The sequence below is a fragment of the Podarcis filfolensis genome (genome assembly GCF_964270895.1).
Source record: "Podarcis filfolensis genome assembly, chromosome: 11".
Lineage (NCBI taxonomy): Eukaryota > Metazoa > Chordata > Lepidosauria > Squamata > Lacertidae > Podarcis > Podarcis filfolensis.
Genome location: NC_139613.1, coordinates 18,179,699 through 18,190,151, shown reverse-complemented (window position 1 = coordinate 18,190,151; position 10,453 = coordinate 18,179,699). Strand labels below are relative to the sequence as shown.

The 10,453-nt window shown below is 44.4% G+C and overlaps 1 protein-coding gene across 3 annotated transcripts in view; it reads left to right on the top strand.

The window, feature by feature from the left end:
• Positions 1-6,973: 6,973 nt before the first annotated feature.
• The window catches only part of RICTOR (RPTOR independent companion of MTOR complex 2), a 63,045-nt gene continuing 59,565 nt past the window's right edge, over positions 6,974-10,453 (top strand). For all 3 annotated transcript variants that reach the window (XM_083575998.1, XM_083575997.1, XM_083575996.1), the window contains exons 1-2: positions 6,974-7,082; positions 7,303-7,350. In XM_083575998.1, coding sequence (XP_083432124.1) covers positions 7,034-7,082; positions 7,303-7,350 — 97 coding nt within the window. In that variant the 5' untranslated portion in view covers positions 6,974-7,033. The remainder of the gene's footprint in view (positions 7,083-7,302; positions 7,351-10,453) is intronic.

The window sequence follows — 10,453 nt, the reverse complement described above, 5'->3', positions numbered from 1 at the left end:
CTGCAGCATTCTCCTTGTGCATTTCTTTACTCTGAGCTCACCCATAGTTAAGGCATCTTATTCATTTGTTTTGATTATGAAACGTATTTCTAACCCGTCCTCCTTCTGCACGGATGCTAGGGTGCGGCACTACACATAATATCAACAAGCTGCACAATTAAAATTATGACACAGAAAAGAAAATCCCCACATCGCAATAAACAGAGATAGCTAAAAACAAAACAGCCGCAGAGTGGGTCGAACAGTAAAACCCTTCCAATAGTTTAGCCATACAGTGGTACCTCGGGTTAAGTACTTAATTTGTTCCGGAGGTCTGTTCTTAACCTGAAGCACCACTTTAGCTAATGGGGCCTCCTGCTGCCGCCACACCACTGGAGCACAATTTCTGTTCTCATCCTGAAGCAAAGTTCTTAACCTGAAGCACTATTTCTGAGTTAGCGGAGTCTGTAACCTGAATCGTATGTAACTTGAAGCGTATGTAACCCGAGGTACCACTGTATTTGTCAATCGCTGCTTCTGGAATATCTGGCAAAGCCATCCTGAAGAAGAAAAAGTAGAAGACAGAAGTTCAATAAGTATGGCTGGCTTGCCCGCTAAAGGAAAGCACTATTTGGAATGGAAACATGGCCGGGAATGTGGAGTGATATTGCTGTCTTGTTCCATCGCAGCTTGAGGCTCACAAGAGGAAGGTGACAGCAGCAGAGCCATGCTTGGTCCAGGCATAGCCTGTCAGAACCCTGGACAGAGCACAGTTGAAGGTGGTGCCTGGAGCATTCGCACCCACACAAGGGAGAGCTGTGCCCTTAGCACAGAGGAGGGGAACCTCGGACCCCAAGGGACAAATGCAGCCTACCTCTGCACACCACTCACATTCCTCCCCAGGTCACATTCACCCTCTCCCCGGGCTGCATCCCTCAATGGCCCAGTTTCATTGGGCCCAGTCCTGTTGCATTAGCTATGGACGTTTTTAATACTCATCCGACTGCAAGTGCACCAGGATGCAAGAACCATGCCAAGTCATCTCTCCTTCGATTTAGAATGGGGTTTGGTTTAACTCTGTGGGTTTTTCCAAACAGTTAAAAAGAGCAGAGTTATTTCCAAGCCCAATTGTGAGCTCATAATGATGAAGGTCCCATTGCATTTTCAGCAACATCACTGGGAATGCAACAGGGTCCCGCCCTCTGTGAAACCAGCTAATGTCACTGAGCTTTCTGGCTCCTGCAATTTCTTGGCCACCGTATTTCCGTACGTTGCAAGGTTGGAAAGGATTTTAAATGAAAGCCAGTCAACAAACAGCCTAACGACACTGTAATAGATTAATAAGAATAATAAGTAATGTTAATGTTTATTGATGCAGAGAAAGCCTTTGATAATGTTTCTTGCAGTTTTATGAAACAGAACTTGTGTAATATGGGGGTCGGTCAAAAATTTTTAAATGGTATTAATGCAATTTACTTTGAGCAGAAAGCAAAGCTTATAATTAACAATGTGGTCTCAGAAGAAACTAGGATTGAGAAGGGAACCAGGCAAAGGTGCCCACTTTCCCCCCTGCTTTTTATTTCTGTCCTAGAGGTGCTGTTGAATGTGATAAGGAAAGATGAGGAAGTTAAAAAACACGAAAAGGGTCCTCCTGAATTGGGCCAAAGGCAAATCTAGTCCAACATCCTGTAGCCATCCAGATGCTTATAGGAAGCCACAAAACAGGACCCTCAAAAGCATTCTCTCCACTTGCGGTACCCAGCAACTGGCATTCAGAAGCTATGGCAGTAGAAATTAGCTATTATGGCTAGTAGCCACAGATATACTTATCCTCCATGAATTGCTCCAATCCTTTTGTCAAGTCATCCAAGAGAATGGTCATCTAGCAGAAGTAAACTGCATGGTTTAACTATGCTCTGTGTGAATGAATTCTTTCCATTTTTTTTTCAAAGTGGAAGATACAAGGCAGATCTCCGTGTCTGAACTAACTTCCATGGGAAGCGAGTCTGAGAAGCAGGCAAATAGCGGTGGGAAGAGACAAAGTTCTAGGACTAGGTCTTGTTGATAAAATAAAAATGGACAAATCAACAGGTCTAGATGGCATCCAGCGGAGAGTTTTTAACCCAATTATTTTTCCTGATCTAATAGAAAACATGTATGTTTTTTTCTTAAGATCAGTCTGCATACTTGAGACCTGGAAAGTGTAACAACAATTTTTTAAAAAGAGATCTAGAGGGTATCTGGGAAATTACAGATCAGTTATCTTAACATTGCTCCAGGAAACCCAGTGGGATGCATCATTAAAGATAGGATGTAGACGAACAAGTCTTGCTGAAACAAAATCATTTGTAAGAACTCAAATCATTTAGGGTGGCACCACCTGAACTTTGGAACTGACTGCCTATTGAGGTCAAGCAGTCACCTTCACTGTACTCTTTTTGGGATCTGCTAAAAACATTTTTGTTTAGACAAGCCTACCCAGATGCTTAGAAAGTTGAGGTAATTTTAATGTTTTAGTATTTTAACTTCTGTTTGTTTTAAAGTACGCCTATGATTTTTTCCCCTTTGATTTCCTTGTTGATTTCCGTGCCTTTTTGCAAACCACTTTGAGGTTTCTTACAATCAAGCAGTGTATAAATGTTATGAAACAAACAAGCAAACAAACGTGTTTACGCAAACTGCACCAGTGGCATCAAATGGGTCAGGTATATGTTTCAGCCAATAATGTTTGGTGATGTTGAGAAGTCCACATGGATTTTGTGAAAGCTTGAAAATTAGACCTGTTACCTGATTAGGGATTAAAGAAATGTTAGTTGATTATTTATACAAGCTGTATATTAATTTATCAGTTAAATTTGCATATGCATCAAAACAATATTTCTGAAATGAGAAAGGTCCAAGCAAGTTAAGACTAAACTAATGATCTTAAACTAAACTTTTCCATTATTTTGTAGTGGCTCCTTCTTGTGTGGGTTTGGAGAAAGACTTAACTTTCCATGAGGGATCCACTCAGTGCTTTTTTTTTCCTGGGGGGATGCAGGGGGATGCATACCCTTAAACATTTTGTGAACCTTTGTACTTTTGTCCATTTATTGTATTTATTTTCCCCGATTTGAACTATAAAATGGTGTTCAGTCAAAATGAGAGTACCCCTAAACATTTTTTTAAGAAAAAAAATTGCTGGATCCACTTATTTCCTTTGTCCAACTTTGTACACCATGTCTAAGCATGCAAACACTTAGCAAAGCTGCTGTGGAAGTGCATTCACTGCAGTTCTCCCCAGAGTCCAATTTGCAGACAAGTGTCATGTGAGTTTGGGGCAGAAGCTGGCTATGCATTGCACTGCTTGGTTTGTGACATCACAAGCCCACAGTGGTAAGTCTCCTCCCCACCCCCTGTTGAGTTTTGCAAATGCAACAAGCAAACGGTGAATTGGCTAAGCTTGCATGTGGTTTAAAGAAACGAAAAGGCCGCCAACACATCTGACCTATGGGACAAATATGAGTTTTCATTCAGTGTTCAATTCATTGACAGATACAGCTATCAAAACAATGGTAAAGGACAACTAGGCGTTAGGCTTTCTCCATGGGAAGTGGGATAGGGGTGGGGAATTCCCCCTTTTAAGTGACATCAGTATGGACATGTGTCACTCTGGCCAAACAGATTTTTGCAAGTTTCTGAAACAATATTAAAACCCTTGGAACCTTTTTACTAGAGGCAAAAGTGGAATAAGGAGAGATATATTTTTCCAACAACTTCCAGCTCTTGGGGTGAGAAAAAAGCATTTTAGCTGCCTTAAATCTCTGTGTTGGAAAGTAGAAAAACAGTTTCAATACTGTAGTCAGGCACAATTATTCTGAGTGTCAACAGGAAGCATGTAGTCATTTTTTCAAAGAAAAACCAGTGACTTTTCAGAGTAAAACCACACACCCCATAAAGTGTGAAACTGCACACACTATTTGTTAAAAGTTGTGAATTGAATTTAGTGCCTTTCATCTGGGGTTTTTAAAATGCTATTTGCACAGCACATAGGGCACATTACACTTCACACAGCCTTTAAAATGTAAATTTAAAATGCTTTTAAAAGCAGACTAACCATTTGTCATGTATGATAATGACTTAAGATGCAATGCTGTGCGTAGGTTGTTACTTGCACTCCTAGTCATGGTTCCCCTGCAGGTGGCATGGATCCAGTATTTAATCCATATTTTATGAATGTCCCCTTAGACTGTGGTGCCTTGAGAACACGTTCAAAGAAGTCAGAGACTACCAGTGTGGATACTCCCGCAGGGGGATTTAAAGAAAACTCTACTCACTTCAGGGGCATAGGAAAGGGGGGCGGGGGGACCCAGGTGCCATCATGGAGGGGGGGGTGACAAATTATCAAGGAACAATTACTGCCCTACTAGGGTGGTTCATAGGGACGTTGGTGGCACTGTGGTCTAAACCACAGAGCCTAGGGCTTGCTGATCAGAAGGTCGGCGGTTCGAATTCCCATGACGGGGTGAGCTCCCGTTGTTCGGTCCCAGCTCCTGCCAACCTCGCAGTTCGAAAGCACGTCAAAGTGCAAGCAGATAAATAGGTACCGCTCCGGCGGGAAGGTAAACGGCATTTCCGTGCGCTGCTCTGGTTCACCAGAAGCAGCTTAGTTATGCTGGTCACATGACCCAGAAGCTGTCTGCGGACACACGCCAGCTCCCTTGGCCAGTAAAGCGAGATGAGCGCCGCAACCCCAGAGTCATCCATGACTGGACTTAACGGTCAGGGCTCCCTTTATCTTTACCTTTAGGGTGGTTCATAAAAAACTTTTTTTAAAAATGCCTGCTCCAAAGGTCTTACCTTACTGCACCTAGGGATAATATAGATACATATGAAATTTCATGCATATCAGTTAATATCTTGACCCTCCTCCACAAAAATAGCTGACAAGAAATTTTCTGCACTGGGTACCACCTGACCTTCGTACGCCTCTGACTCACTTATCCTTGGGCTGAGAGAGGGTCATATGCATATCATTCCTGCATATATGTTGGGCAGTGGCCATTTAGATCTTCAAGCCTGTTCTAGGAATCATCTCTTCAAATAAATAGCACAAAATACAGAGATGCAGCGGAGTGTTATTCCCTCACCATGAAGTCACTGTCTGCAGCCAATCACCAACGTCTGTTTACAGCAGGGATGTGGAATCCAGGGGCAAAATGTGGCCCTTGGCATTTCTCTTTCTGGCCCTCAGAACTCTTCCCAGGCCATACCCCACACTGCCCTAAAGCCACTGGGAAACCGACACAGGGAAGGCATTAGAGACACCACACCCACTTGAATTTTTTTTTGTAAAGGCCTTTCACAGCAAAGAGCTGTTGTTTTCCTTTTATCATTTCTGCCATGGTGAAATTTATTTGCGTCATTCCTTAATTTGACATAGCCGCCCAGAAATATTCCCTGGGTGGCTTAGCAGAAGCAAAACAATGTTTAACAGAAGTATAGTATTAAATCCAACATTTTTGTTCCTGGATAAAAATGTGCGGCTCTGCCTGTTTTTTGATGCCAAGTGTACAGTGGGACGGTGGAAGAGCATTCTTTGTAGGGGATACGACATGCCCACAACCTGTACTTTCCTGAAACAACTGGAAGGCATTCTTCCTCCCTTTTGTCTTGATGAGCTTTCTCAGGTGGGTTTTAGGTGTTCATTTTTGCACCAAACAGCTCTGCCCTAGGGGTTCATTGTGTATCGCTTTTAAACCATTTTCCAGCACCGTTTATAAAGCTGATTTTAACGCACAGCCGCAAATAGCCTCAAGAAATTATTAATTTATTTATACCCCACCCTTTCCCCTGACAGGGACTCAAGGTGGTGACAGGGACTCAAGTGCTGTTTAGACATGTTTAGAGGGCAGTTCATAAACAACTAACAAGAGCAGACATTTAATATGAGTTTTGTTGGGGGAGGAAGTAGGCTGTATGTGAGAACCTTCTAACCCCTGGAACTAGTGATTGTTAAAATAGAAGCCAGGCAAACTTCCCATGTCAGGGTGATCGCCTGGGTCATTAAGCGAAAAAAGAAAAGGGGTTAGTATAGTTAGAAGGGTAAGGTCATACCCAACATTTCTGAGATGAAAATAGGGACATCCTACCATATTTATCTGATGAAAATAGGGGCATCCTAAGGAAAGGTGGGATATTCCAGGATCAAATCAGAAACCAGGACAGCTTCCGTAAATGCAGGACTGTCCCTGGAAAAAATAGGGACACCTGGAGGGCCTGCAAAGCCAGAGTTCAAGGTTATGTTGCCGTGATGTGACCTAGAAGGAAAGCAGCAAACTGTCGGAAAAGTCAGACCATCAATTTGGGAGCAATGTTTGATTTCTGTTTGAATCCAAGACTGCAGCTATCGAGGCGAAAAAGCCACTTTTGGAAGGCACTGATGCTGTTAACCCCTCCATCACAGCCTCAGGTTGTGTAAATCAGGGTTTCCCAAAGCTGGGTCTCCAGCTGTTTTGGGACTACAACTCCCATCATCCCTAGCCGGCAGAACCAGCTGTCAGGAATGATGGGAATTGTAGTCCCCACAAAGCAGGCGCCCCAACTTTGGGAAACCCTGGTGTAAATAAACCACGCATCCAAAAGACACCACAGTCTCCGCTGCGCCTCATTCCCCAAAGGAAACGGGAATCTGTGGGCGGGGGGGGGGGGGGAAGCGCCAGGATCAACTGGAATCTCGCAGCAAATAGGTTTCCACAAGGAGCAAGCCGAGGGGGCACAGCCGCCTGCCCCGAGGAGAATACAAAGGCGGCGACGGCTGCACCCCACCCCAGGGCCTCAACAACTGCCTCACGGGCTGCCTGGCAGCGGGAGTGTGCCGCCCGCCCTTGCCTTCCCACGGCTCCCTATTCCTCGAGCGAGAGCGCGCGGCTGCTGACTGCTCGTGAGGGCGGGCGGGCGGGCCCGGCCTCCCGCGCGCGCGGGCAGTAACTAGGCAAGCCGAGCGAGGCGGCTTCCTCCGCTCTCTCGCGAGATCGGGCGAGGTTTCCGGTGTTGTGACTGCGGGGCCGTAAACATGGCGGTGAGTCTCCGCGCCCGCTCGCTGAGGCACCTCCGCATTCGAGGTGAGGAGGAACCCCCGGGGGGTGGGGGGGGCTCGGCCTGCGCTTCGGGGGCGGCGGCGGCGGCGGCGGGGCGGTGGGTGGGTCGGTGCCCGGCTCCTGTCTTCCCCTCCCCGCTCTCAGCATCCCGCTCCCTCCGGCCGCCGGGCTCAGCCTCTTCTCTCCTCCTCCCATCAATGACCGAATCTCGTTTTCTTTTCTCCCCCTCTTCCCCACCGCCCAGGCCGGAACGACAGCGGCGAGGAAAACGTCCCCCTCGATCTCAGCCGAGGTAATGGAGCGGGAGGGGGGGGGGGAAAGCGGGGTGGGCACCCTGGTGGCGAGCGCCTCCCACCATCCACATTCCCCACAAACTCCACATTCTGGGGGGTGTTTTCAGAATGGGAGCGAATGGAGGCTGGGGCTCAGGGGGGAGAGGGGAGCCCTTTCCTGACATCCCTGAGATAAGGGGAGCGATATGTCTTGCTCCCAGCAGCCGGTCCCCAGCAGGAGGGAGCGGGGAGAATACTAGCTCCAGGATGCGAACATTCCTCCCATTCCCAAGGCAATGCACATTTATTTAGGGGATTAAGCCCCATGGAGCTCAGGTGGGGATGTTAGATTGGGAATGAAACCCCTTTCTGTTCTGTGGGTCTTCCTGGCAAGCATGGGCTGTGAGGGCTAAATTATTAGATCTTGTTTTCATTTAAGATAATAGTAATAAACAAGATGATAGGCTGCTAGCTGAAGCATGGTTGTGGAGCATCTTATGCAAGGTTGGTCTTGAAGACTGTCAGGGTCCCTTCCATGTTCCTCTGATTCTTCCTCCTTGAAATGGGACTTTCCTCTTTTTAAAAAATGTGTATTACAGGCTTAAGTGCTGCACTTCTCTTTCTAACTAGAGAGGGTGAGAGTGACTGTGAGAAAGCAGCTCCCGTTGTCTCCCTGTGTTTCTCGCTTTCACCCTCGTTTTTTATCACTTTGGCCAGGAGGAGGAGAGGTGTTCTGTTTCTGTTAGCAGAAATAGTTTGACTTTGTCTTCAAATCGTGAGAGTGGAAAAGAGAATTTGAGGAAATAGTGAAAAGCAAGTAGTTGGCTTTGGAAAAGCACAGGGCCCACCGGGCAAGCACTGGAATCCCACCCTTCATTTGTTATGGGAAGAAGAGAAATCTTAAGTCACAAGGGGAGATGGTGAAGTCTCACTCTGGTGAGCTGTTTCCTGACACATGGGGGAAGGGGAGAGGGGGGGCAGGAAAACAACAAGCAGCTGATGGATTATTGGCAGGTATGTTGCTCTCTCCACCCCCTTGACTTGTTTTGTACAGCTTGCTGTGCTGCAGGTTCATTATTTCCCGTCTGCTGGCTGCAGATGGGGCTGTTAGCAGCGTTTGAGCTTTTCAGAGCTTGGGCATTGATGTAGCCAGCAGTATGTAAATTCCAGTGGTCTTTCCAAATCCGGTTCTCTCCTACATTCTGCTTGCAAATTGATTCTGTGTTGTCAGTGATCTGCTTGGAAATAGTCCACCACTAGCCAGAGTTTGTAGATACTTAGGGTTGAACTCATGACTGCCTGTCCCTATAGGCAAGCTGACTTCTATTATACTTGGATATAGATCTTAAGACAAGGTGGCAGTTAGAATTCTTATCACAGTGAAATTTTTGAAAAACAATTTGGATGCTTTGTATATTTCCCATAGGGGCTTTTTTTTTTTACTTCAATTACAGGCATATACAGAATAAAACTGTACAGAGGTGTAGCATAATATGCTGCGTATATTAACTGTTAGTGCAGTGTGTAAAGAGAAAACAAATACCAACAAACTTTTCATTGCTGCATTTTAACAAAAATATGTTAAAATATTAAGTTTATGTTTTTGATGAAACAGTGAGTAGATATATTCGAAAGTATTAAGAGTGCTGCATGTTATGGATTCCAGATAATTTGTACTGCAAAATAGAAACTTTGTAGTAATGACACCATATATAAGTAGACTGGGTATGGTACTTATAGAAGTATGTAATTGGTGCTTTTCCACATGAAAATAAGGTAGCATTGAAATAACTGACAAAATAGTGTGTGGTAAACATCAGGCCGAAAGCACATTTTGAAATCTATAATGTTTCAGTGTCATATTCAAGGCCCATTGGAGGCCAGAAGTCCCCCAGTAGGAAGATACCACACTATTCATTTGATTCATGTATTTTCTCTATCTGAATGTAACTAGAATAATGTGAGACTGGAGTACAGTACCGCCGTGGTAATATCTGAATTAGCACTAGAGTGAATTGGAAAATAGGTGTTGAAGAATTGTAAGAGTTAAAATTCAGTGTTGAAATTCAAAAGAAGATTGTTTTTAAAAAGCTTGTTCTTACATTGCAGTTTGGTGTTTGCCCAAGAAGCATATTTTTTTAAAAAACAACAACACTGTTTTGTGCTATGCTGGTTACTATGTGCCCATTTTCTACATTACTGGGAAAATGCATATTTACATATTTATTTATGAAGGTCCTAAGATGCAAGTAGCATCTAGGGCAGTCTTTGAGCTTTCACTTCAACATTGTTTTTGTGTTACTTTGGTTTGTTGCATTAGGAAATTCAGCCCATGGCATCGGCATGTTGTAGTTGTCAGTTCCGGGGACACTAAGAATTCCTTTTTTATCAATGGCTTTTTGTTTTGCTTGTGCCCATGCAGGCCTGCTTGCTCCCATATTATGTTAGATCTCCTCTTGCCACAAACAGATAGGTACATCAGTTTAACTGTATGTGATATAGAATTCTAGAAATTCACATATTTCTGTTATCTTGTCTATTTCTTCAATCTCATTTGAGAAGATTAACCTGAATATGCATCCCCTGGGAAATAGATGAATTTATTAAGCATCCTGTGATGCCATACCATTTCTAAAGCCAACCTATGGCTAGTTAGCATTAATGTTGTCCCTTGATATTTGAAAGTGAACTCTGCTACTACCTGTGTTTATACAGTCAGCTCAGTGATCCTTGGATAACAGCCCCTAAACTCATTCCCAACCTCTGATCTGTTTTTACTTTCAAGAGGTGAATGAGAGGTTGAAGTAAGCTAAAAATGATTCAGTGGCACGTGGCAGGATGAAAAGCTTTCGGCTTGTCTCTTCTCCTTAATCTCTGGATAAGTAATCCATGTAAACAATAGCCGACTTGTAGCTCTCGTAGATGGATAGAACTGAGTTACGACACTCACGCTGTGGAAATGGTGGTAGCACACCCACAAGTGACCTGAGCCTTTTGCTATGCTTCTATGGTTTTGTTGCTCAAAAGGAGAAAAAACATCTTTATTCTGGAGTCATTTATTGACTTTATTCTGGGTGGGCTCCCCTTTCAGTAACTTCTTTAGATGAGACTCCAAAACAGGAA